Source organism: Candoia aspera, chromosome 7 (assembly GCF_035149785.1).
Source record: "Candoia aspera isolate rCanAsp1 chromosome 7, rCanAsp1.hap2, whole genome shotgun sequence".
Classification (NCBI taxonomy): Eukaryota; Metazoa; Chordata; class Lepidosauria; order Squamata; family Boidae; genus Candoia; species Candoia aspera.
Window position 1 is genome coordinate 17567077 of NC_086159.1, and position 27828 is coordinate 17594904.

The following is a 27828-nucleotide window of genomic DNA, read 5'->3' on the forward strand; positions in this document are numbered from 1 at the left end:
TACAATAATGTATTTTAAAAGTTCTAGTCTATCTTTATCTGGAAAACAATTCTGCCATGATGTCATAAAAGACATGAGGCATATTTTAAGAATTATAATTATACTCTTCCCTTTTTCCATCCCTGCAGTCTTTTTGTAGACGTCTACAAAAAATATTACAACCATCTCATTTAGAAACAGTTCTTGAATAAGATTCCACTTAAACATGATTTCAGAGATGACTCCTTTGATTCACTATCCATTGCTTTTATAATTGGATACCCCTTCCAAATACTATTTTTCAAAGCAAAACTATGCTGAATAAATATAAATATATGCCCAATTTATTCTAAGTAGAAGCATCTGCTTTCCTTGGTGTAAAATTCAGGACTTTCTGGTGCATGGCCCAGCCTGAACCCTGACATACCTCACTAAGTCTGGAGAACGAATGATTCCTTCTACAATATTGTCCCGAATCTGCTGACGATCATTTTCATGAATATTGAATGGAAATATCACTTCTCCGGGTGGAGGCTCCCGGTCTGGCCAGTACTGTGTCACCATGTTCTTCAAGTAAATAGCAGCTGTATTTGAAGAACCAGAAGAGGGGAAGAACCAGAGAGAGGAGAGAAAGAGAGAGGTGCATAAAAACGGCTGTTTATAAATCTAACTTTAAAACAACAGCTAGGGCCATCTGTAGGGGCAGTAACAGTTCAAGAACCAGCTGGCATGCAAGAAACTTAAGAACTTAAGTCCTGGTAGTGAAATCCCAAAGATGTAGATGAAATTTAGAAAGAGATAGCCAAATATATAAAGTACAGATCTAGCAGTAACTATTAGCAATAACCAAGAATGGCATTTCCATTTTCAGAAAATTCACATCCCTAAATACAAAAAGTATGTATCAACCAATAGCAACCAGAAAGAGTTCCCTCTAAAATGCCTGATTTCTGAGCTTTCCTCTAGATTGACCTCATAGGCAATTTCCCTGTTCATTAATGAAATGAAGCCAACAAGGTAAAAATACAAAAAAGAGGGATACTCCATCTCTGACTTCGGATGGAGTTGAAATTCCCCATTCAAGGGTGGGGCAGAATCTGGATGTCTTCATGGATTTACAGCTCCTGCTTTATGAGCAGGTGACTGCTGTGGCAAGGAAGGCCTTTGCACAGCTTCATCTGGTGTGCCAGGTGAGCCCTTTCTTGAACTGGGAGCCCCTTCAGACAATCATTCATGCTCTAGTCAGCTAAAGGCTCAACTGCTGCAGCTGTCCTAACTTAGAGCGCAGTACCACGCTGAGACAGTGAGTTGGTCTCTAGTGTTTATTGAATGCTCTAGTAGATAGAAAATCCTGCCAAACTGAAAGAGCGTGAGAAACCCACACAGATAAACCCAAAACTCAAGGTAGGTCTGCTCTGAGTTTCTTTGAACGAAAGTTCAAAGTCTCTAAACTACGCATGCGTTTTCCCCCCTGGATAGGGGCCCCCTCCTGCTCACCATCAGTACTCATGACAGCAACACCCTCTACATGGGGTTGTCCTTGAAGACCACTTGGAAGTTTCAACTGATCCAGAATGCAGCGGTGTAGGCAGTTATGGGCATGGCTTGGGTTGCCTGTATGACATCAGTGATCTGTGAACTTCACTGGTTGCCAGTTTGCTTCTGGGTGCTATTCAAGATGATTATCATCACCTATAAAGCCTTACATTCATTGGGCACGGTTATCTGAGGAACTGCCTACCTCCCATAGCGTTTGACTGGCTGATTCAAGCTGACAGGTTTGATGTGCTCTGAGTGCCTTTGATAAAATAATGTCATCTATCAGGACCCAGGAAGTGTGTTTTCTCTTTTGCACTGGAATGGGTTCCCCTTGAGATCTAGATGACTCACACTGTTGGCCTTCCAGAGGGCCATAAAGACCTAGCTGTTTTCCCAGGCTTTGGGCTAGGGTGGCTGGAGCTCCCTCCACTGGATGTTAGATGTTGGTGGGATGTTTGGGGGTTTCTGCTGGGTTCACTATCTTGTACTTTTTTATTTTTCTGCTTTTCTAGTTTGTCGTTTCTTATTATATTGTTTTTATAGTGTTTGATACATTGTGAGCTGCCCAGAGTCATTTGAAGTCAGGCAGCATAAAATTGAATTAAATAAGTAAGTACGTAAAAAAGCATAATTTGAATTTGTTTTACCAACCACTCAATTCTAAACATAATAAATGGTAGCAAGCTGCAGAACTTCACCCACCTGCTTGCCGGACTGGGAATTCCACTTGATCAGAAACAATGATTTGTAGCAGACTAGGAGCAAAGTTTATTATCTTGTAGGACTGAAAGGGATATAAAAGGTTAATCAGCAAAGTACCACTCAAAGATAGCAGTATTAAACACTCTTAGGTATTATTTATTAGAGGAGAGTTAAGCACCACTCTCCTATTGAAAAGTAGTTGAGTTAGACTCAACAAAGACTGTTTTGTTTTAAGATAATGAAGCAATTCTGTTATCTTTCTCTGTGGAGGTCTCCAAAGCGGCTCAGGAATTTACCATCTGATCTGTTAGTAACCACAATACTCCTAATAGTAAAATATTCCCTTGAAATTCTTTAATTTCCTGTTTTCATCTTATACAACAGGAATGAACAACCCATGCCCCCAAGCACCCCAAGACGGTGCCACTGAAATTCAGCAGCAGAATGGTTTAATTTTGGAAGCACATGTGTGGTGGTGGTTCATTAATACTATTATACTTCAGCAAATGATAATAATGGAAGAACTATAGAAAGTTAAGTGTAACATTCTGAATAAATGTGGTCGAGGGGAAAATGTGGGAAGGAGACAAAAGAGTACCAAAAAAATGACCAGGCCATTCAGAGACCTAGGAATGAATGAGAATGGTGACTGTTTGGTGACTGTTTAGAAAAAAATATCTTTCAAATATGTGGTTTATGATGTCCATTCATATGTACACATGGAAAAGGAATGAATCAAAAAGCATGACTGATCTGATTGTTTATCAAGCAGGACAGAGAGAATCAATGAAGGATAGAAAGTTATTGAGAAGATCTGACTGCGGGACAGACTATTTTTTGGTGGCATCAAGAGGGAAATCTTGAGAAAATGGACATGGAAGAAAACAAAAGGGGTGAAAGAAACAAGAATGAAAGTATAACAACTGCAGGAAGAGAAATGAAGGGTCCTGTTATGAAAAGTTTTAAATAATAATTTAAAACACAGGCATAATGAAAAAGGATGCTGAAGCTGCTTGGAACAGATTGAAAATATTGTTACAAAGAGCTACAGAATCACATGAAATTTATTAATTTATTAAATTTAGCCACCACCCATCTCCCCACAAAGGGGGGACTCTGGGTGGTTTGCAACAAAGATAAAAACATTAAAAGTTACCCTGCTGGGAAATGTGAGAAAGGATGCTTAATGAAATGATGTAGATAAGAGGCTGTGGATAAGATAAAATGTATATTGCAGAATGATTACTACAAAAATGAGGATAAGGGAAGAGAATTGTGTGATGCGTACATTGAGAAAAGATAACTGCAAAGAATGCCGTCAGTCAAAGCAAGGAATGCTTAAGATTAAAAAAGGCTAAGAAAATCCAGAGAAATGTTGACAGAAATGCAAAAATGTGGAAGTGGGTGAAGAGGATTAACAAAGAGTCTTTGGAAGAGTGAAGGGAATTAAAAATAAAAGTGATGAAATTATTTGGGATGAAACTGAAGAGAGGAAATGCTGGAAGGAGTACTTTAGAGAACTGGATGGAAATTATACAGGTATGTCAGAGTAGATTGTATCAAACACTATAAATATTTGTGTCAAAGAAAAAAATGAGAGGGAAGTCATAAATGCTATGACAAAGTTGAAGAAATGTAAGGCTGGAGAAATTTAACTGGTGAAATATTAAACTATGGATGTGCCTTGCTTATGAAGCAGCGATGTGATGTTTGATGTGCATGTGATGCAGCTATGCCTGACAACCGAAAGGATGCTGTTACAGTTCCCTATACAAAGAGAAAAGTATAAAGAGTAAATGCAAAACTACCAGAGAATTAGTTTGTTAAGTGTGCCTGGGAAGAAGTTTGCAAAATTCTGATTGAAAGGACACAAGAAATAAAAATGGGCAAAATTTGGGAAGTACAATTTGGCTTTATGCCAGGCAAACGGGGGGGGAATCACGTCAGGTTTTTGCTCTTCGGCAGGTCATGTATAAATGAGAGAAAAAACAGTTGATGATAAAGTGAATAGGCTTGAATTATGGAATGCTTTGCATGAATATGGAGCTGAAGATTGGTTGCTGAATGTCATAAGGGCAGTGTATGATGAAAATAAAGCAGTGCCTGAGAATCAATGGAATGATTAGTGAATGGTTCAGCTCTAGGTAAAGAGTAAGACAGGAACAGTGATGTCCCCTTGGTTGTTTAATGTATCTATAGATCAAGAAGGGATACTTGTATACTTTTGTATACAGACCATACCAAGATGTTTGCTAAGAACACGAATGACTTACAGCATAACATAGATTGTATGATGCAATATGGATCTATACATTAACGGTTCAAAGACCAAGGTAGCTACGTTTGAGAGACAAAATGGAGTGATTGACTGCAACATAAACAGCAATAAGCTAGAGCAAATACATGCAATTGTGTACCTCAGTAGAATGTTTAACAAAGATGGGGAAATGCTTGAGAAACGTTAAGACCCTCAAATAGTGGCAGAAAGACAATGCACAGTATGTAATCTGCTGTGAGGAATGTTGAAAAAAGCAAAACAATGTTTCTACCCACTTCATTATACAGAAGTGAGAGCTGGGTACATCAGGAGAAATAAAACCTGAATACAATGGGAATGCAGTGGGTACTGGAAGAAGTCTATGTGGCAAAATTAGTAAGTTATAAATAAATGGGTACTGAAAAATGAGGACTGAATACAGAAATGCATGACCAGTATGGGGCTGTTATATAAAGAGAAGAATCCTGATTGAATTGGAGACTAAATATATTAAGTAAGAGGGGGGGAAAAGAAAATTATGATGGATGGATCAGATAAAATCCTGAAAACGTGAAAGGTAAGAAGTTTAAAGAACAAATGGCAATGTACACAGCAAGGAGAGACTGGGTGTAAACCAGATTCAACTACTGTATATTTTCTCCTCTTTTTCTCATCCCGTGTCTTCATCCCTTCAACTTAGTGTTTCCCGTTCCTTTTCTGCACTTTGCACAACGTTGCCTACCCTGAAAGGGAAGAGAGTGACAGGAACGTGTATACGTTCTGGATACGCCTCAAACACGGAACCCTAAACTAACCACTCGGGCTGGATTCACACAACAGCCTGGGCTAACGTACGGCTATGGTTCGGAGCCTCCGGAAAATTCGGACTTTCTCCTTCGGGGCGTCTGCGAGAAGCAAAGACAGGCGCTCCGTCGGAAGGGAACGAGGCCGCCGGGCGGAAAGGGGGCCGGGGGAGCCTCTCCGGGGACCCTCCAGTGCGAAGAGCGCCCCTTCCTCGGCCGAGGCCCGTCCGCGATGGGCTGGGGAGGGTCGGACCGCCGGACTCACCTGGTTGAGCTCATTCTCGGCCGCCAGGCGCAGCTTGGGGTCGATGGTGCCCTTGAGCGCCTGGATGATTCGGTTGGGATCCATGGCCTCTCAGCGCCTCAGCGGGAAGGACAGCGGCCACCGAACACGCTCGCCGGCTCCCTCCTTCCCCACTTAGCTACACAGGAGCCATTCACCGGTTTACGACAGCCAAACTGTCGCGAAGACGACGCTTTGCGGCTTCAGCACGCCCCCCGTTCGCCGTTCTCGCGGTGCCGGAACGTCGGGCGCCATATTGCTGTACGGAAAGAAATGCTGCCCCCGGGGCCGAGGAGAACGATGGAGCGGATCATTGTTCCTTGCGTTGGGACCGGAGGCTCGGGCTTTCTCTATCCCGTCTTTTCCTGTTTTTCTATTAGTTTAGAAAAGGGGGGCGGCGGGCAGATGATGGGGAAAGGCTGCTTACGGATACCTTTTCCAATCTCCAGATCAAACTGCCTGGAAATTCCCCCCAGCTGTTTAGACCAGTGTTTCTCAACCTTGGTGAGTTTTAAGAGGGGTGTGGAGCTCAACTCCCAGAATTCCCCAGCCAGCAGAGCTGGCTGGAGAATTCTAGAAGTTGAACTCCACACCCCTCTTAAACTCACCAAGGTTGAGAAACACTGGTTTAGTGGATGCACGTATTCGTTTTATTCCAATAAATAACACATCACTTTATGGGGAAGGCTTTAAGTTTGCTAAATGGAAGATACATTAAGTCTACTTCATACCCAAACTCCTTTATTCTGATAAGCAAGCTACTTAAACTTTGGCTGAATGGCTGATGTTGGTTATAGAGCGCCACACTTGGCTTGAAAATCGTGAGTGCTGCTCAGTAATTCCTTGTGAAACTGAACTGTGATACTTTTATCAAGTGGGATGCTGGCCTAGTACACTTTTAACATTTTCAGTGATCACTTGAAGATGTGGAGGTATACCTAGCTGGTTTGCAGGTGATGGAAAAGATGGTAGGGTAGCTAATACTCTAAAACCTCTAGCCTTCTGGAGGGAGTTGAAGACCTCTGCCACCGAACTTGGGGCAAGGGGGAGAAGAGTCATACCTGGGGTTGGCTAGTGCCTTGAAGTGCCCCTCCTATGAATGAGACCACAGCCATCTGGATTTTATTCTATTTGGTAGTTGAGAAATTGTTTTAGAGTGTATTTTATTGGAATTCTATATTTATTGTTCTATATTGTAAACTGCCCAGAGTCTGGCCTGTTGGAGATGGACAGTGACAAATTTGATAAATAAAACACACACACACAAAATTAACCATTTAGAAATGTACTAAATGTAACAAAATCTGACACATGTGAAATTCTTTTAGGAAACAGAAAACAAATACAGGTATAGGATCTGGAGTGGCAATAGCACATGCATCCAGTAGACTAACACTCCTTCATCTAAGGTGGCTAATACCTGAATTATAAGATTCTGGGATTTTTATAAGCTACGTAGCATATAGTTTTCGTATTACCTACTACTGAATATAAACAAGATGACTCATTAATTGAAATGATTTTAAACATTTTTCAGCATCCAATCCTAGCACTAATGTCTACACAGGAAACCTGTTCCTGCAACATGCTTGGTATAAAATACAGGGCTGCAGCACATTGAGCATTTCCACATACTGTGAAGATGCTCAATGCTGTGACATAGTCCTGACATGCATTTAAATGTTTCCAGTATTCTGATGGGGAAGTGTCAGGAAGCCTGTTTATGCTTAACAGTACACACATATCCAGTTAAAAAGTATTTGCCCTTTTGGATTTTTTTTTTTAACTGTTTGGCTACTATCAGAGCTTCATACAAATCCTACTGATATATAGAGAGAGTCTAAATGAACAAACAACACTGAAGTCTGGTGCGTGTTTCTTTTATTTCATAAACACTCAACCAATGTGTACTGTACCACTATGATAAAATAATCATACTCCCATCAGTTCAACTGAAGGGATAATTAGAACTAATGATCAGGGCCCCTCATCACTGAAGTTCACAGCACAAAAATTCTAAGACACATCACTCTCAGCTCAAAAAAGAGGTTTCTGAAGACTTTTTTAAAAAGTCATTGATACCTATTTGCCTGAAAAGGTTACAAAACCAATTCAAAGCTCTGAGGCTTCACCAGAGACATAGTCTTGCAACTAATATCAACTGGAATAATTGTGAATCTTCACCAGAGTGGCTGTCATCACTCTTAAGAGAGCAGGACAGAAACGGCTAGGAAGTCACAAAGAACCCCAGAACATCATCCAAGGATCTGAAGGCTTCTGGTCAAATTTTGACTGTACCATTAGAAAAGCACCGTATAAAAATGAGAGTAGCAAGACAGAAGCCGTAGATGTTCAAGTTCTGCCAAGCAGCAGCCGGACGAACCTCCAGACTTCTGAAGGAATGTTCTATGGGCAGATAAATCAAAAGTGGAACTTTTCAAGCTACATGGGCTCAATTAGGACTGGTGGAAGCCAAGCATAGCATTTCACAGTAAAAACCTCATAATAATTGTCAAGTATAGAAGTGGGTAGTGTCATGGTTTGGAGATCCTTTGCTGCTTCAAGCTCTGGATGACTTGGTATCATTGAATAAAGCATGAATTCTATTTTAATTCCTCAGAACAGTATCAGGCCATCTTTCTGACAGCTGAAGCTGAGGTGAAGTGAGTCATGCAGCAACAGAACGATTCCACACATACAAGCAAATCTGCAAGAGAACAGACAAAAACAAACTAAGATCCACTATATTCAGATACGAACGAAAGAAACTTGGTAACAAACTCAGTGTTCTTGAGTTCCTAAATCGAAGTTCAGGCCTAAATGCCATAGAACTGCAGCAGTCTACTAGAAATAATACACCATAGAGGAATTGGCCAAAATTTCCACAGAGCAAGGTGAGGTTGATCGCCAATTACAAGGAGTATTTGTTAAAAGTTATTGCAGCTAAAGAAGATGCAACAAGTTACTGAAATTAAGGAGGCCAATCACAATTTCACAGTGACACTGCATATTGGATGACTTTGGGAAGTAAATGAAACAAGCACTTAATTTTCACATTTCTTCACTCAGTTTCTCTTTATACATCAGATGGATCCATGTGAAGCTCTCATAATATTCAATTGCAAAGGAAAGCAAGAATTCAGAACATCCAAAAGGGGTCAAATACATTTCCACACAGCTGTAATTCAGAAATAACTTTTGTGGATTTGCTAGTTGCAAATGAAACACTCCACAGCAGCAGGATTTTATTTCTTATCAATAAGGATTACTTTTAACAGAAAACTGTTTGCAAGAGTTACTGTACAAAAAGAACCAGCTGCTTAAAAATAGCATAGTAAATCGAAGAGTTTCTGGTGTTCTGCATTTTACTTTCAGTAAGCCACACAAATATAAACACTCTATGTTTGTTAACCTGTTCAAATGTAAAAGAAAGGGTAACGCACAAAATATTTTATTACCTCATCATATTGAGATGTTTGCAAGTTTTTCAATACTGCACACATTCACAAAAAGATCTGGAGCTGCCTTCAGGACATAAACCAACTGAATCCTTTGATGAAGAGAGAGGAAAGGCTAGAAGCTTCACAAATAATTTAGCTAACATAATCGTCATTTGGAAAAACAGGAGGGCCTTTCAAATTTTATAAAATGCCGAGTCAAATTCATTGGGAATGTTTAAAAAAAAAAAAAAGGACAGACACTTCCTAGACGTTTAGTAATTGTTCTTGGACACCAATACCAGGAACGAATAATAAAGTAGAACCAAAGTTGTAGAGAAAAGTTGAATGGGGAATGCAGAGAACTTACCATCTCTTCTCACTCTTCACTGGACAAAATGAATCCTAGAGTGTTCTTCCAATTTGCTCTTCAGGCAGCTTCAAATATAGTCCTCCATTGTGACTATCTCCAGAATGGTTCCACCTTGATGCTACAGTGCAGTTCTTGAAGCCTTTAGTCTTCCCATGTCCAAGGGCAACAGTTCCTAACAAACAGCTTGAGTGACACAGCCACTCATTTCCATCAACACAGAGTTTTGTAACAAAGGTATAAAGTCTGAAGCAAAGTGACCAACAGAACCAGTGGTTAATAAGATGTAAAAATCCTACTTGTGTAGAGGTTTACCATCTCCCCATTTACTTAATTACCCACAAGGTTATTTTTCTGCTGCTGCATTGGCATCAAAACTGGCAGGGACAATGCCTGTAATAAACTCAGGATCCCCACACTTTTTGGGCTTATGGACACATTTGGAACTTGAGGAACATGTTATCGATGTTCTCACTCCATGGTTGGTATGGCCAGTCATGGTGCCCATTTACATGGTGGCTTGCCCCATTTCTACCTCTACCCCTTTAACTTACCTTTTTTTCCCCTTGCAGGAGGTATACCTCCTAAGCACTGAGCTACTGCCAGGTATATACAGGGCCAGAAGCATTTTTAGAAACAATGATGGTGCTTGCAGCTGATGCTTTGCTGTGTAGTGTGCTAGCTTCCCAATCCTGGGAATCAAGAGAGGTTCCTGCAGATGCTGTGTTGAGAACTCAAATTCTACATAATTACATAAATGGGAGATGAATCTTAATCTCAACATTCCACTTTTGCTTTGAACATTTAAAAAATAAAAATAATGATGTATGATGTTGCGTTACAGGTTGGGATTGATCCATGTTATTTTAAGTAATAGTAACTCTCCAGGGAACTCTATCATCTGCTATTTCTTCCTCCTTCCAGGAGATTTTAGAGATTGAACCTGCATTATTGCATAGGGCTCTGTCTTCTTTCTCCAGTGAAATCTTGTTTTATTCATTTATAAACTTATATGGCACCTATCTTATATGTGATAACCCAAGGCAGCTCAAAATAACATTCAGTAAAAATAGAATAAAATATGAGCAACTGAACCCCACACCACCACCACATATCCCAATCACAGCACCATCCCACTACCTCTAAATTCAAACTTGTATTTGCTGGGCTCACTTCTATCCTAGCACAACGCCTGGATAAACAAGCCAGGTCGTCACAGCCCTCTGGAAAGCTAATATGACCATAGTTATTGCAGTAGTACAGACATTGATACTAAGGCATATTAATTTTTTTTATTTAGGCACAAGGCGTTGCGGATAGCCTAAACTTGAGGCAAATTTTGAGTAGCATAGTAAGCTGACAAATTACAGTTCAAGAATAAGTGCAAACATAACATTCCGAGCTTTACTATCAAGGCTACATCACAACTTATAAAGTGCCACATCAGTGCTGACCCAACTCCATCTCATCGCAAGACAGATCACCATATCCCCATTTCAGAATGGTGTGTTTAATTATTCAGTATGCAATGTGAAACTAGCCCCCCAGTTTTCACCTTCCTTCACCAAACCACTGGAGCAGCTTAATGTTCAGTCTTGATACAGAAGGTATCCTGAGAATGTAGAATATTTCCAACTACTTCCATAAATAGCTCCCCTGTGCAGGCGTAGCCAAATCTGGTCTCCATGAAGGAGCTGGAGGACTGCATGGTTGCTTGCAGTCTCATGATCTGGAGCACCATCATTGGCATACGCAGAGACTAGAACCTCTTCGTTTTTCATGAGGTTCACATATAACGGTACATTCACAGCTAGCTTCAGCATATGGAATATGAATACATAGGTACCATTAACAGGACAATTGAACCTACCAAGTTGTATATCAAAGGTTTCGCCAAGATTGTTTAACAAGAGGTCAAACACAATGGGTTGATCTAAAGTTCCAGGAGCCAAGTTAGAAGTTCTAGCAGCAGAAAAGGCAACTCTCATCTGCTGTGGGAGGGGATAGACGTGTACAGGTAGTATGGTGGCTGCTTGGCTTGTCACAGGTATATCAACAGGAGTGATGCTGCGGGAATCACCCTGCCCAGAGTCCCCACTGTTAAACATCTCATTGTCACGCTCTGGACTGCTCACCTGAGAAGAATCGCTCCATCCTGCTGTTGGAGATCATGAGCAATTGTTAGTTCTCATATAACCATTAAGAAATCTATTTTTAGAAATCTTCAAAGTTTAGTTTGCCAAGATTTATAGATCAGATCAGCCTTCCCAGCTGAGCATCCTCCAATTCTGTTGGACCCTTAATTCTCCGTATTAGCTGCAGTCATAATATGGAAGGTATCATGTATGGGAAGGCTGATCTAGATAACTGCCAGTTACTGGTCTGCCCCTAGTTCTCATGAATCCATTTTCTTCAAATTGTGGAAAGAAAACATATGGTTTCACAAATGAGTGAGTGTGGTTTCTGTTTTTTACACAAAACACTGATTTACCCCTGGCTTCACTAGTCAACCAACAAGTATAAACATGACCTGTGAATATCACACATTTTGCTAGGCTGTTTTATCTCCCCCATCTCCAATTTCCATCATGCTTCTCTGTTTCAGTATTTGTTCTGATTTTAGGAAGGTTTCTCTGCCATTTAAATGGTAAAATTAGCTGATTGGCTCTTGTTGCTTTACTTATCAGCCTTTTGCACATCCTGGCTCTCAGAACAGAATTACTTCACGAAAAAAGTAAGTCAATTAACCATGCTCCAATCCAGTTTCCTTAAACTAGGCCCAGCTTTTTCATCCATCACTCTCTGAAGGCTGAGTAGAGGTGATATATGCACTGAATATGCTTCTACAATGAGATAGCAGAGATTTAAATACATACACAGTATCTTTAATAACGTGGTAAGAAATATCAATTTACCATTAAGGAATTTTTGTCTGATGTATTATTTATCAAAACTGTATCATTATTTTCTCCAAACTGTCACCCTGCATATCTTTGGGGAATTCTGAAAGTTACAGCCCAAAAATATTTGGGAGACACCAGGTTGGAGACGTTAGCATATTATGGATAATTGAGTATCTTGTTTGATTTCCAGAACTACATGTTATATTATGCTCTTCAAATTAAAGCTGAATTCTCACAACATCTGACATGAAAACGGAAGCTGAACTGTAAACTACGTATTAGTACACCCAGTTGACTTAGTGGAATGCCTAAAAACCCACAGATAGAATTGTAATGTTACAGTTTATGTTTTATCATGAACTTATAGTGGCTGCTTACTCACCTGAACAATCAGAGCTGCTTAAATATTACATTATACCATAGGAAATATAGTTTCAGGGATGCATTGTCCTTACTTCCAAGAAAAGACACATCTTTAAAAATGTGTTTTTATTTAGGGTAGAAAACCAAGTTACCAATCTGTCAACTATACTGTTAATCAGCACTAACTGAATTGGTGCATTTTGGCAACTACAAGATTGTTTTCAGACTCTGCTTCTTTCTCATTTCTCTGTTTTTCTCAATTCCCTTCTTCTGAAGTATTTTCTACCACGAGTTCTACCTCGAGCTCTACCTGCTGAGCAGTTTTCTTCCTGTCTGTTTTCTTGCCTGTAACCTAAAACATAGAAGCTTTAAGGATTTTATATTTCTATATAGCTGCCAATACGGCTAAACTGGAATTAGTTTATTATTTTCCTCAATAGCCTGAGAAAACTACTGTTTTATGGCCTTCAAGAGAGATGGGCAAAATGTTGTGTGCATGGAACAGCTGTCTTCAGGTGGTCCTTGTCTGAATCCAAATGGATACATTTTAGATGTTTGCATTCAAACACTGAGCAAAAGGGCTCTACCTAGTCCCAGGTACAGACCAAGACATAGGTGTTCTGGACAGCAGTGGTTCAGAGGAAGAGAACAGCAGAAAAAACTAAGAATATCAGCCATGACTGCTGAGGGGAGGTGGGGGAGGAAATTTTCCTCCCTGCTCGAATGAAAATAAGCTTTGCAGAAGTTTAATTCCCAGCAATTATAAACTGTTCAAAATCGGCACGCGACTAAGTATCCAATTACTGTATATTGGGTAGCAATTCCTTCAAAAGCAGCCCTAGATACCTTTCCAGTCATCCATTAGGCAAAATACGTAAGAGTTCAAGCAGAAGAGTTCCCTCCAATCCCTGCCTAGGTTGCTTGACTCTATGGTTTATCTTTCGGGACTATCATCACGATCAGTGAGGAAATATACCCCTGTGTGTATCTGTCGGTTTTCAAGTTCTGTGAATAAGTCTCTAAGCCAGCACTCTCAGTAGAGTCATGGGCATCCTCCTCAGTCTGGTGAAGCTGAAAGGGCAATGCTCACCTCACTCTTACTGGAGCGCCTGGCTTCAGGGGAGACAAGACTTGCAAAGCTGTCAGTCACTGGATGCCATCTTTTGCCAGACTTAATCTTGCATATAAAAACTGAGGAGTACCTGGAGTCTTTACTTGACTGCTCATTGAGACAGCAATACACGTAATCCATAGCATGCTGGAACAGTTAATCGCTGTGGAACGCAAATCGAGCACTGCAGTGTGAACTAAAACAGACTTGCATTTTAAATCATGTTAAAAGTAAACTTACCTCTTGTACCAGTTCGACCACTATTAATACCCCCTCGCTTACAGTTTGGTTGGTAATTCATATCCTAGAACATAAACATTTGCCACAATTCAATAAAGGGCAACAACGTGCTTTTTACAGTCACTTGAACTTTTCATTTCATGACTGGTGGGGGAGTAGAGCGGGAGGGAAGTGTGCTACTTCCTGCATCAAGTTTGTTGCTACCTGGCAAACATCTGCAGTCCAATATACTTAATTAGCACTAGAATAGTTGGGATACATCTTATGCCAGTAAATGTTAAACTACAGCCAATGCTTGTTCCAGTATTACTGCACACTTAATTGATCAGGTCATTTGCAAAGAAATTATGCCTATTCATAAGAAAGATTGTCTCATGTCAAATAGGCCAAGTGAACACATTTCAGAGATATAAACCCCAAGTTAATTCTTTGATTCACCAATAGGATATGAGATACAAACCAAGTGCGTATTATTTATACTCCATTCATCTGTTCTGGGTAGCACTTACTATTAGCCACACTAAGTCACTAGCCACGGCATGCTATCAGGTTTATGGAGCGTCCCTACATCATCATGGACAAGTTAATGCTTGATTCTGACATCTGCACAGAACATAAGACACCAAAACTAGAGCAAAGCATACTTGGTTTGCAACAAAGCTTGTCAAGTCATTACCCTCTGAGGATACTGCACTGAAGGATAATCTCTGCCAGGAAGCTGTAATTGGCTATAGGTTCCGTTAGGGATTGAAGGTGATCCTCTGTAAGTTTCAAAACCTGCTGGAATAAAGTATTGTTTAGCATGAAACAACACTTCATATTTCCTTTAAATATTAAAAACATGCTTCTCTCCATTGGTGTATCAGAGAACTGTAATACTGTATACCTTGTGGCAGAAAAAAGAACCCAATTCATTGTCCAAGAGGGAATGATCAGAATGATTGAATATTAAGTAACTTAAAAAACTATCCTGCTTGCAGTACCATGCAAAAAGATAGGAAACTCTTCAAGGACTGGGAAGTCAGTAAGTCTAAGATGCCCTTTAGCAACCAGTATCATTGCTAGAAGAGCATTCTCATTTCAGTATTTGACTTCAACATTTGAGCACATGTTAGACTGGGCCCTTTATATGTGACCAAATTGGTAATTCAAATACTCCTTGAAATGTCAAATAGCATCCAACCACTAATATTGCCATTAAAAATGGCCAGTACTGACTCAGAATGTGGCTGGGATGCCAGAACCACATTCTGTCCATTAAAATGATTCTGTGCATTAGTAAGTAGTGATCATAACATTGACGTAGGGTTAGAAGGGTTTCATTTATATATTCAGTAATATTTATAAACCATCCCAATCCATATAGCTTACAGGCAGTGCATAATCCTTCAAAATACTATATAATAAAAGGCCAAACCATTAAAATGGTACTCAACTCTGTATTATGGCCACCCAAATAGAACTACAGGTAGTCCTTCGTTAACCATGGCACATGGGACTAGAATTTCCATTGCTAAATGACACAATCATAAAGCGCGACACTGTATAACTACACCACTTAGCGACAGAAATTCCGGTATTTCCAGTTGCCACTGTTAAGCGAATCAACATGGGTCATTAAGCGAAGACATCACGTGGTCACCATTTGTGACTTCGTGCTGGCTTCCCCATTGACTTGGTTTGTAGGAAGCTTGCAAAGAAGGTTGCAAATGGCAATGTGACTGCAGGATGCCACAACGGCCAGAATTTTGAGGACCAGTCATAAGTACCACTCATGCAGCACCGTCATAAGTTTGAATAGTTGTTGAATGAGTGGTCGCTAAGCAAGGAGCACCTCTACAGGCCAAAAACTTACTGGAATAGTACAGGCTGGTTTCCTAAAAGTAAGGAGGGTTGGGGACACCCATACTTCTGGGGTAAGATTAGGTCCATCACTAAGAACCTCTATCACCTGGGCTATACCCTGTGAATCTTGTGAGAAGGGAGGACCCTTAATAGACACTCTCTAGTTATCCAAACTGGATGGGCAGATTTTATTTTGATATAGCATTGTCTGATATAACCTGGTGATGTGTCATGGATTTTTATAAAGGAAATGACTAGCACTTTGAACTGGTCCCACAATCGGCTAGTAAGCAATGCAGTGTCTTCCGAATCCGTATCGTCCTACATTGATGAGGTAACCCTATTAACACTCTTGCCATGTGGAAGGCAGATGTTCAGAACTAAATATTATGGAAGGCATGTGTTCAGACATGTTACAGTATTTACAAAAACGATGTCGAAGAACTATTTTTTTTAAAAAAGGAATGTAGAAAAGCTTTCAGTAGGTTTGTATAATGTATCTATACAAACTAAAGAGAAATATTAAATGCTGAATAAATTACGATGGAACACAGACTACATATGATTGAGCAAGCACCAATAGGTCCATCTTTTTCTGTTTGTGTATTAATTAATTTGAGTATTACGTTACCAAAATAGTAACTCAAGCTTTCCCCAAATGCCTTCATGTACACTGAGTTGGGAAGATTGCCTAGCGACTCATTTTCATGAAATCAGATTAGCAGAGATGCATAACCTGCAGCCTATCAGGGTGCAGCCTCCTATATTCCCCTGTATCTATTGCTTGTCAGCAACGAACTCCACACCATCACCACCACCTCTATGTATGAGACTCACGCGTGTGTGAGAATACATGCATATATGCAGTGGAGGATGAAAGTCTCCATGTGTATGGAGAATATGAGTGCATGGGAAAATGATTTGTTCCTTGCACATTTATTGAATTATTTTAAATCTGAACATCACTGCAGATGCATGAAAAGAGGGTTGCTCTAAGGGTATACTTAACTGTCCAATAATTGTGCTGAAACAATATTCATATTTAATCTAATTTAAATCTGTATGGGGTCCTGCCCCCTTCTGCAGTATTGCCCTTGACATGTTATTCAGAGTGGTATGGTTCTTGGTCCAATAAAAGTTGTATTCCATATACCACTGCATAAGTCCACAAAACCTGAACTACAGTTTATTATCATTAAATTACACTATTCTTTCAGGGTTCACTTCTGGACTGGAGTAGGAATAGAGCTGCATCAAAACATACCCAGCCACAAGCATCGTCACAGAACTGGAACTTACCTTTATAGCCACCAGGAGAGCGATAATTGGTCACTGATCTTACGCCCCTGAGAGGACCTCTGATAGATCCACGGCTTGGAACAAAAGGCTGAGATGGTCTAGGGAAAGTGGCTGTCTGAGCTGCATAAAAGGTGAGGGTACCATTGCTGACAGGAACAGCTCCCTCAGCCTGGCAAGTACCTGCTTAAGATGAGAAGTACACATCTTACATACTTCTGTAAGCTACTGCAAAGGAAAAGGATGTGGTTCCCCTATTTTTTTTTCAACCTTTATTATTCAGGCACATTTGCACTCTGCTCGTAATACAAAGGAGTATTCCCTTGTTACTGTTAATAACTGTTTAAGAATAAACTAATCTGTTGGATCTAAAACTTCACTAAATAGTTGGACTTATCATAAATTAGCCAGCCTGGGGGCTTATCAACATTAAGGAAGACAATGATAAATGTAAATGTAAATGCTAAAGGAGGGAGCGTGACTTTTCAAAAGAAACCAGTAAATTAAAATCTACAAACTGTCCATAGAACATTAGACACTGAAAAAACAAAACTTGACAACTTAAGTTTTCCTGCCAGTCTTCTCATCAAAATGGGTGTGATCCATTCTCTACTTGTTACAGAAAAAGAACTAACCCAATATTCTATTTTCCCACAGTAGTGAAGAGTACAAGGTATTCAAAAGCAATGTTCATCTCCGAAGTGGGCACATCCTTTGCCTATCTCCCACAATGAGATTACCTGGTTGAAGTGCCCAGCACCTAAAAGTAATTTGGAAACAGGAAAAAGCTGCCCAGAACATTTACCTCCTAAAAGAGAAAATTCTACTATAGGTTCCCAACTAATAGGTTCCCAATGAAAGGAGGAGGTTATGCTTTTGTCTTCTATGGTTGTGTGGGCAAGGAGAGATATTAATACCCTGTATATGCAGAGCTATAAAAGTGTCTGCAGATTGAGGAGGAAGTTGAAAATTTTCTAGTTTTTAAAGATGTAGCTGGAGACGGGGGGACATGGGGGAGGGCTGACCAGTATCAGGAAGGCCTGACCAGGTTGGATGGTTCAGCTAAGAAGTTAACCTCCTTCAAGTAGTCAAATCAAATGAAAACAGTTAAAGTTCTGTAATGTAAATGCTTCCAATTTCCTTGCTGCACATCAAACACCTAACGGATTTTCCTTTTTCCCTCAGAGCCTTAGATATTGGCAACTTGATACTAGCATTCATCTATATCCACTATTGTCAAGAGGAACCAGTAGGTTAACGTCTGTGAAGTATCTATAGAACTAAAAAACAAAAACTACTTAAGTTTTTCTGTCATTCTTAAAATAATGTGTGTTAAATATTGTTGAGTATTCAAAATGGAGTTAAAATCATTGTTATCTTTTGTAAGTTTGGTTACTGATTTACAACGAAATTATTTTTACCATTTGGAAGAGACTCTTGTGAAAAAGTTGTTTGTTCTGCATTTTGAGTAGATGGTAGTTTACATGCAGGTGGTGTCTGCGTGCTTGCTGTTGAAAAATTCTGATTGTATCCTGAGGGATGCAGAGAATTCTCTTTGATATCCTGTTCCCTACGAGGTGGCAAAGGTGCATTTACTTTGAACACCTACAACAGAGAACATAAGGTTAGGAACTGTGCCTGCTTCATGTAAACCCCAAGCAGAAGCTTTTACTGCCCCAAATCAAACTGGGGTATCATTCATAGGGAAAACTGAAATGTTAACCACTTACACTGGAGAAATGGAGAAGAGACTGCAACTTCCAGGAAGCCTCCTGTCTAATTTCTACATCTTTTTCTCCACAATGTTTGATTAATTTCATCCAGAGTTTTATGCTGGATTTCTAATTCACTAAAGTTCTAATTTCAGTTTCAGAAACTTCAAAAATGGACTAAAGTAGCAATTTAATAATGAGTTCTAAATAAAACCATAAGAATGTAGAAAACCAGGATATCCTTCAGAGATCGCTTCTCTGAGAAGAAAAGTTATGAAAAATAGGTTAACATCTACTCAACAAAATCTGGTTTTCTAGACAAAGGTCTCATATCTTATATGGAGAGCTCTCTGCTCTTCCTGAAGAACTGGAATTATTGGCCAATATTCCTTTGTGCAACCTAACATTTAATTATATTGTACTTAAACTAATATTACCATTGATTAGTAAATGCCCTAGATGGAAAAGATATAGATTGTATGCGGATGTTACTTATAGATGAATATCCAACGGTCACTGCGCAAACAGCCAGATTCTGCGCAGCTGCTAAGAAGATACGTCAGATTATGATTGGAAAAATTAGTAATGTATCCCTTGTAATAACTTTGTGGTCTGTATATCACATTTTATATGATATTTTACTCTTTATCACTCCTTTTAATATTTTACATATATTTTTATAGACACTTATATGTGATAGAATATTAGCCATGATAATGCAAATTAATAAGATTGCTTTTCAACCTGATTAAGGGGCTCACTTACATTGTGATCCAAACGTGTTTTAACACTTAATTGGAACTTGTAAATTCAAATTTAAAATTATTTTAATTTAGATGGCTCATATTTTATGGCTAATGGCTAATGTGCATATTTTTATAGAATTGTATCTGTACTGGTCAGTGACTGTAATAAAATCAATTGAAAAATTATATTGCACTTACAGTCTGCATAGCCTGAAAGGGAGGTGCTTTTATATTAACAGCACTGCTACTTGGTGGAGGAGACTGAAAAACTTTCCCTTGATGTACTGGTGACATACTAGTTCTTGATGGCGTCAGTGGTATCTGTGATTCACTTGAAAGTTGAGTAGGAACCTTGAAGAGAAGCAGCACAGTGAAACAGGCATTCTAGGAAGCAGCAGCGTAGGCTATTAAACCCTAAATTGTCAAAACATCAGCAGTTTCTGCAAGCCAACAGATTTAAATTCTGCTTGTTGTTTATCTTTAATAACCTACATTTGGAAGGAGTTCTCTGAAGCAAAGATATATAAAAGCAAAAACAGCACACACACAAAAAAGGCAGGTTACTTAATTCGTATTCTTAATATATTGTTTTTAAGCCTACCAGAATAACTATAGTCTTTTGTGACAAACTGCTCAGAAGTTCCTTGAATTATCTTATACAAAGACTGTGGGGGACTGAAATTCTGAAGTCCTTGAGAATGTGGAACAGATGTCTGGAGACATAATCAAACCGCCATTTCAAAGGTTGTACATAGTGGCCAAGCTAAACATGATCTTTCGTAATAGACTGATGGAGGTAGATTCTAGTGAAGGTTCATTAGAAGATGTAACCAAGATGGAAATGTCTACATATTGCTCCTCTGAGGTAAGTTGAAAGGAATCTAAAAAGATTCTATCCTTGCATTATGCTCTAACAACCACCAGGTTTTCCGCTCAATCCTCTGTTAGTGCATATTACAATATAAACTTTAGAACTCTGCAGCAGTCACAGTAATAACTGCTTTTATTTATCTTGCTAAAAAGTAAAGTCAAAGCAAATATGCAAACCAATTCCACATTGTTCCAACTGCAGGCCAAATTGTTAAATATCCACACTATTATAGCATAAAAAGCTATAGTAATGTAGAAAAATCAGGTAGCTAGGTATTCAGGTAGAATATTCCATTTTGCTTTTTTGTACAGCTTTTGAGAAACTGAAAGTTACCTGGTCAAAAAATTAAGTCATTCAAAATTCATAGTTTAGGCTTCTGCAAGCTAGAATTCTAAAACAGTCAATGAACATTCTGATTCTGACTACACATACAGAAATAAGATCATATTAATAAATGGCTAGATTTCTTTAATAAGCCATTTATTGAATATTGTAGTAGCAATCCTATTTAGTTCTGCCTCTTGTAAGAACACTTTACAACCGAAAAACAGCAAAGGATGGTGAAAAAGGCAGAGTTCTGTTTATTTTAGTGAATTGATTTTTATCACAGGTGATAGCTACTTTGAAGGCTTCTTCTTTAAGGAGAAAAAGAACCATAAAATGTGTTCTCAGTTACTTCCTTTAGAGCACCATTCTTCAGCTATATGGGCTGGGAATTCTAGAAACTGTGATCAGGTCACATTTAGAAAATGGGAAATTTGCAGAACTTATATACCAAGAACCAGAGCAGAAAGAACTCTTTTTCCTGCATGACTAGGTCAATATTTAAAGAAAGAATAATTAATACTGTATTTGATGACATCATACTTCTGAGTCTCGAAGTGTATTGCACAGCAGAGAAAGAGTATGAATTACAGGCTCTGGAAACAAGCTGCCGTGTGCTTCCATACTTGACTGTTTCTTGCCTTTCTGGCAAAGGTGTACTGATACTACTGAACATTATTAACATGGCCCCTCCGCATCACCCAGCCATGACTGGCATAAGGCCACATCTTTCCTTCTCAAAAGCTAACACAGATTGATGGGGACCTGCAAATGCAATCCCTCATTACACGTGGGAAATACATAAATTAGGGTCAAGAGAATAAAGCCAGAGAGGAATTAGTAAATCTGTCTTACTTGTGGTGAATGAAGTTCAGTTTCTGATCCAGACAGTGTATTATCAGAAACTAAGGAAGTGTTTGAGCCATGCAAGGTCATGGGAGAAGAAGCACTCTGACAATAAAAATTGATACAATACAATTAAAGCAGATCTTTAAATGTATAATTTGAAATAAGCCATAAAATTTGCTTCTCAGTTAGATGTTTACTTAGACAAAAGTGAAGAACTTGGGTTCCAGCATTGGTTTATAGTTTATCATAGTGAGAGGGCTGGAGAAAGATAATCTTGGCTGCCTGCTTATGCAAGCCCTCCTCTTCCTTCCTCAGCACAATCCTCCATTATATATATAGTGGCTGATAGCCAAAGGCAACTTCTTTGGGAAGAATAACTGTTGCTTTGCCCAATCACAGAAAATATTCCATCACTGATAACTAGATTAAGCAGGGAAATCAAAAGTGGTCTAAGGGCTAAACCCACCATCCCAATGACTCTTGATAGAATGATGAAGGCCTAATTTAGTTGCTACCTGTTGTGCTATTTTATAAATAGGATTAAACAGAAGCAGGTGTTATGGAAAATAAATGCTGAATTCCATTTGTTCAGGCCTGTCTTGGAATCAGACTGCTTTAGAAGATTAGACATTTTTCATAAGAGGACAAACCCTAATCCTAACCTGAGAAAATAGCAAGGTAAGGTATGTGCTTTTTTCCCCCCCCCCTATCATTCTTCAAGGGACTAACTACTTTTTCCTAACACAGAAAAGTAATTTTAGCCCTGGTACATAGTGCACAAGTAGTAGAAATAAATCCTCAATCAAGTAAAGTTTATAATATATTTGCAAGTTGACATCTTTCTTGAGAAATGATAACTTCCAATTTTACCTGCACTGATTGTTCAGGGAAGTCATTTTGGCTTGAAAGTTGTTCATTAGAAGCTAAAAAATAAGAATTTGGTCATAACCATTTCATATAAATGAAAACTCAGTTGGATAGCTCTGTGTTAGGTAACACTGTATTTAGATAAAAAAGGGCTGACAGCTATATTTACATTTAGCATTATTGATTTGCATCTCAGTAGTTAGTTGGGTCAAGGACAAAGTTTCGAAGTCTTAAATCTGAGATCAAAATTAGAGATATCTCCAAATGTAGCTGCAGTACTTTTTTTTAAAATGCCCACAATAATTTCTTCAATATGTTGATATAATTTAAATATAGCTTTGATACATTCTTTATTTCGATTAATGTTGAAATAGAAATTTTGGGCAAATATAAAGATTCAAAATTAGGTTTACATGTAATATACTATATTCCATATAATATTTCCAAGATATACCATGAAGGACTGCTAGCTCACTGCCAGCCAATGATTTTAGCCAAACAGAAAACAAAGTTTTCATACAATTATACTCTTTTCGCTCACAAAAAAAGTCAGAACTTCAAATACAAGACATCTTTATCATAACCATAATCAACCATTTGAAATTAGAAGATGGATGTTAGCTGTTTTAAGTTTATCTTACTTATTTTATTGTTTTATCTCCTTATATATATCTTTTTATTTGTTTAAATGTATTAAATAGAATTACCTGGAGAATCAACAGAAGGGGCTTGTGATGAACAGCCAGCACTTTGTGAAGGTTTATCAAAATCCAGAAGTGATTCCTTAAAGACAAAAATGTTACCCTTTTGAACAATATATACACACACACATATACCAATACACACTTATTTATTTATGGCCAAAAGATCCAAATAGCAAAATACAGATATAATCTAAAAGTTTGGCATTAAATAGTTTAACAAATAAATTGATAAATATTACATAAACCATTTAAAACTTATTAATGTGTTACTGAACACCTTGTTTATATAGCTATAAAAAATTAGCTGTTGCCACTGTAATTTTAGGATCTTAATTTGCAGGTAAAATTTTAACATATTCAGAAATATTTCTTCCTGGCCTTGATTTTAAAGTAGGCCAGATAATATCCTGTAGAAAATTCACAATGCAGTAAAATATGGTCCACCTTTTCAAGGTCAATACCATTACAGGATGGTATCTCAGTATCTTTGAGAGATGGGGAAGTTTTGGAATCTACTGTACAGCATATTTGATGTAATCATAGATATATATGGCTTCAAAACTCTGATATTGAAATCATTCTTCCTTTATATCCCTACCTTTCCAGGTTCATCATCAACTCCCAGCAGCTCCAATGCTATTATGTTAACCAATAAACTTACCTGCATGAAGTTACAAGTCCCCTGAATTTGAGTCATCAAATCTTGCAATTTTTCCCTTCTTAGTACTGGATCCTTTGGAAGGCTAGAAGTAGAGCAAAACTCTGCAGCTGGTTGGTGCACAGGCTTAGCTACCTAGTACAACAGAAAAAAGGTAAGCAGTGAGGAAGAGCATATAATTACACAGAGCATTCAGCTCTTCTCAGACTGCTTAAATCAGGGGTTCCTAAACGTTTTGCCATCACATCTCCCTTTAGTGCAATCTTAATGTACACACCTCCCCTAAAAATCCAAACACCAAAGTGAACACAAATGAACAATGAAACCAATACGATGAAATTTCTGGAAAGGTGATTTATTGTAACAATGTACAACTAAAAGGTTCTTCACACCTCCCCTGGACTCTGTCTGCACCTCCCCAAGGAGGGGAGGTGCAGACACACCTCAGAGTTTGGGAAACCCTGGCCTAAATAATGCTGAAATCATTCTGCAAAAGATATTTTCTGAAAATGTGCCTCACATTCTAAACACTTAAGCTAAAACCTCATAGTTACTGGAGGGAAAGATCATATTAAACAAAGCAGGACTTGCTTCTGAGTAAACATGTCTAAGATTATTCTGAATGTACATGACAAATCCAGTAAGCTCAAACTCGAAATTCAAGTGCTTGAAATACCGTTTTCAGAATTATCTACTAAATGTATTATTTTTCATTTTAACAGCAAAACTTTTGGAAACCCAAAAGTTTCCAAAAACTTTACTGAGACTGGCTATAATAAAAGAACTTTACAAGTCTGGTTGTGCTGTACATCCTCTCCTTCTCATATTTTAGTGAATCAGGGAGGCGTTTGCCAGAGGCCGAATACTGTTTCCCAGGACTTAGACAATGTTTCAGCTCCCTTTGCCCCTTAATGATTCTTGCATATTTCTGTCAGAGTCACCTCCCTTTCTTTCTACAAGCTCGTGCAACTACAATGTAACCCAGGCAAACCTCAGGGTGCCCAAAACTGCACACACCATTGCATTCTGGATCAGCTGGGGCTTCTGAGTGCTTTTCAAAGGCAGCCCCATGTATACGGCATTGCAGTTATCCAATCAAGAGGTGATTAGGGCATGAGCAACTGTAAGAAGGGCCTCCTGGTCCAGGAACAGGCACAACTTGCACACAAAACAAATCTGTGCAAAAGCTTCCCAAGCCATGATTGCTACCTGCTCATGAAGTAAGATCTGAGAGTCCAGGACTCCCAGATTAAATACTAACTCTGTCTGGGCGAGTGCTACCCCAATCAAGAGTTAAAGATGAAAGTTCCGCAGATCCAGGAGGTCCCAAAACCAAAAGCCACTCCATGTTGCTAGGGTTGAGTTGCAGTCTGTTCATCCCCACCTAGACCCTCTCAGCCTCCAGACACTGGCTAAGTGCCATCACTTTCCTGGCCCAGGGTGGAGATATATAACTATCATCAGCATACTGGTATCTCACTCCATGCTGATGGATAATCTCACCCATTGGTTAAACAGGAGTGGAGAGAGAGCTGAGCCCTGAGGAACCCCATGTAGGATTGGAATTGGCCCTGGAGGAAGGAGAACCCCTGCAGAATGGTGCCCCCCACTCCTAACCCCCTTAGCCGATTCCAGAAGGTTACCATGATCAATCGTACCAAAATCTGCTGAGAGATTTAGTAGGGCAAGGATGGAAGCACCACCTCCATCCCAAGCACTCCAAGGATCATCCAAAGCATGAACAGTCATCTCAGTACTATAACCCAGCCTGAACACCAACTGAAAACAGTACAGATAAACTTCTAACTCCAGGGCCTGCTTGAAGCTCAGCACATACCTTCTCAACAACCTTCCTAAAAAGGAAAGTTGGAGACTGGTGTGAGGGTTCTTTGCTTTCCAAGGACTGGACACACCACAGCATAGCAAATCTATACACAATGCTTTATTGCAGCACACACTTCCTCACTCTGGGTTAACTCTGTCCTTCTAGGACTTACAAGTTGCTGTTACCACATAAATAAGTCTTTAGTACTCAGTCCTTTATACTGTCTTCTAATACTCAGTTCAAACAAAAGCCTCAAAGTCTATATAGTAGCATACAACTTTTGCCTTTTTCCAAAAGTTCTTGCAGTAGTTGGATGAGGTGCTACTTCAGTGTGGTTGTTCTTCTAGTTGCTACTGAGCTACTGGCAAAGCTCCAAGCTCCTGGCAGGACTCCCACCAGGATATCCTGCTCACCGTAACTTGTGGTCCTGGCAGTTGAATAAAAGTACTCTTGCCTGCTTGTAATAGCTGCCAATCTCTGGACACCTCCGCTTCCCTATCTGCATGCCATTTGCTTATCACCTTTCCTCCTTCACCCACCTCCCCACTCTGTCTTAGCATTTGCTTCTGTAAGCTAAGAGCCTGGATGGGATGAGGCTGCCTCTGGACCTCAGCATGTCCTTGAAAACACCAGAGTGTGGCTCAATTATCCCAGGCAACTGGAATGCCAGCTTGGATGCTTTTGAGTAAAGTTGTGAGTTAATGAATTAATGAATTAATGAGGGAAAGGGAGGTGAGAAGAGTTTCTGCTTGGCTGCAGCTATTTTTCCCAACTTCACTTCCTCAGAACTGGATGAAAGTTATCCAACACAGTTGGATCCAAGGATGACTTCTTGAGTACGGGACAGGCTGCCTTCTTCAAGGCAGTTGGAAAATCCCCTCCCGCAAACAGGTATTAACAACCACTTGAAGCCAACCGAGTGCCATCTCCTGGAAGGCCTTGGCCAACCAGGAAAGACATTGATCCAGAAGAAAAGTAGGAGAGCTCACACTGCCAAGGACCCTGTCCACTTCTTCAGGACGAATAGGCTGAAACTCTTCTCAGACAACCGAGCAAGATCGTGCCTCAGTCATCTCTATAGGACTAGCCGGAGTCCCATTCAAAGTGAATCTGAGCAGTTTTATCTGATACCTAGAATAGTCCTCAGTGACTCAGCAAGGGTTCCTCAGGCCCTTCCTTACCTAGAAGGAACCTGGTGATTCAAAACAGGGACACTGGCCAGCTATTGTGGATGCAATAAAAATGGAAAAGTAAAGCTATGCTGCTGTGCTTACTCCACAAGGTAAGTCCTAATATAGCCTCTTACTGAGTTCACAGAAAACTAAGTCAAAGCAAAACAATCCAGATTATGGTTCAGCATACTGTATGAAGCCAACTACTGTTTACTGTTTTTAAATGAACTTTTTTAATTGAAAGTTTTTCAGTAACTGTCTACTTTACTTGAGCTCATACCTCAAAATTGTCAAGGACTAGGAATGATATGCATAAGTATTATAAAACAGTTTCAAAGGCAACAAGTTAATTGATTGTTTTATACAACTATTTTTATCTAGCCAACTAATTCATGGAACTTGGCATATGTAGTCATTTAAAGTATATGTCAGTAAATTAAGCTAGTTATACCTAGATGCGAAATCATATTTATACCAACATTACAGCCTTCAAAAGAGCAGTTGAGAGTTCTCATACTCACTTATATCAAAATACTCACTTATATCAAAATACGCCTTCACAGGATCATAAGGCACTTTTCTTCACACACAGTAGAAATTACATCAGTTTTGCTCTTACAGCCCCACACTAAAATCTCATTTATTCCAAACTGTACATTTTAGTTTCACGGAACACAGCAGTAAGGAAAAAATGAAAAATCTATATGCTGCAAAACAGTTGCTGCTTGTAATCACTAGAATTATTATTATTATTAATCAAATTTATCACCACCCATCTCCCAAAAGGGACTCTGGACGTTTTACAATAAAACATAAATAAAAATATAAAACTGTAAAACACTATAATACATAATACAATAACTATAATAAAAACCAAGAATCCAAGCCTTCTCTTTCTATGGCACTGGTTACTTCCTTAAAAACGACTGAAGCAAAATACTGTATTTTATACAGAAATATATCATCTATTCC

The 27828-nt window shown here is 39.1% G+C and overlaps 2 protein-coding genes across 8 annotated transcripts in view; both read right to left on the reverse strand.

The window, feature by feature from the left end:
* The window catches only part of IPO8 (importin 8), a 40878-nt gene extending 35136 nt beyond the window's left edge, over window positions 1-5742 (reverse strand). The window contains exons 1-3 of the mRNA XM_063309291.1: window positions 5546-5742; window positions 2221-2302; window positions 407-563 (exon numbers count right to left, since the gene is read on the reverse strand). Coding sequence (XP_063165361.1) covers window positions 407-563; window positions 2221-2302; window positions 5546-5629 — 323 coding nt within the window. The 5' untranslated portion in view covers window positions 5630-5742. The remainder of the gene's footprint in view (window positions 1-406; window positions 564-2220; window positions 2303-5545) is intronic.
* Window positions 5743-9252: 3510 nt separating this feature from the next.
* Window positions 9253-27828, reverse strand: part of CAPRIN2 (caprin family member 2) — a 48928-nt gene continuing 30352 nt past the window's right edge. For 2 of the 7 annotated variants that reach the window (XM_063308174.1, XM_063308170.1), the window contains 10 exons: window positions 23863-23994; window positions 23205-23280; window positions 22501-22553; window positions 21637-21732; window positions 19785-19937; window positions 18550-18733; window positions 17132-17314; window positions 14664-14767; window positions 13988-14051; window positions 9253-11528 (listed from right to left, as the gene is read on the reverse strand). In XM_063308174.1, coding sequence (XP_063164244.1) covers window positions 10960-11528; window positions 13988-14051; window positions 14664-14767; window positions 17132-17314; window positions 18550-18733; window positions 19785-19937; window positions 21637-21732; window positions 22501-22553; window positions 23205-23280; window positions 23863-23994 — 1614 coding nt within the window. In that variant the 3' untranslated portion in view covers window positions 9253-10959. Of the gene's footprint in view, window positions 11529-12530; window positions 12989-13987; window positions 14052-14663; window positions 14768-17131; window positions 17315-18549; window positions 18734-19784; window positions 19938-21636; window positions 21733-22500; window positions 22554-23204; window positions 23281-23862; window positions 23995-27828 lie in introns of those variants that run through there. The other 5 variants (XM_063308172.1, XM_063308173.1, XM_063308171.1 and 2 more) reach the window with 5 other exon arrangements.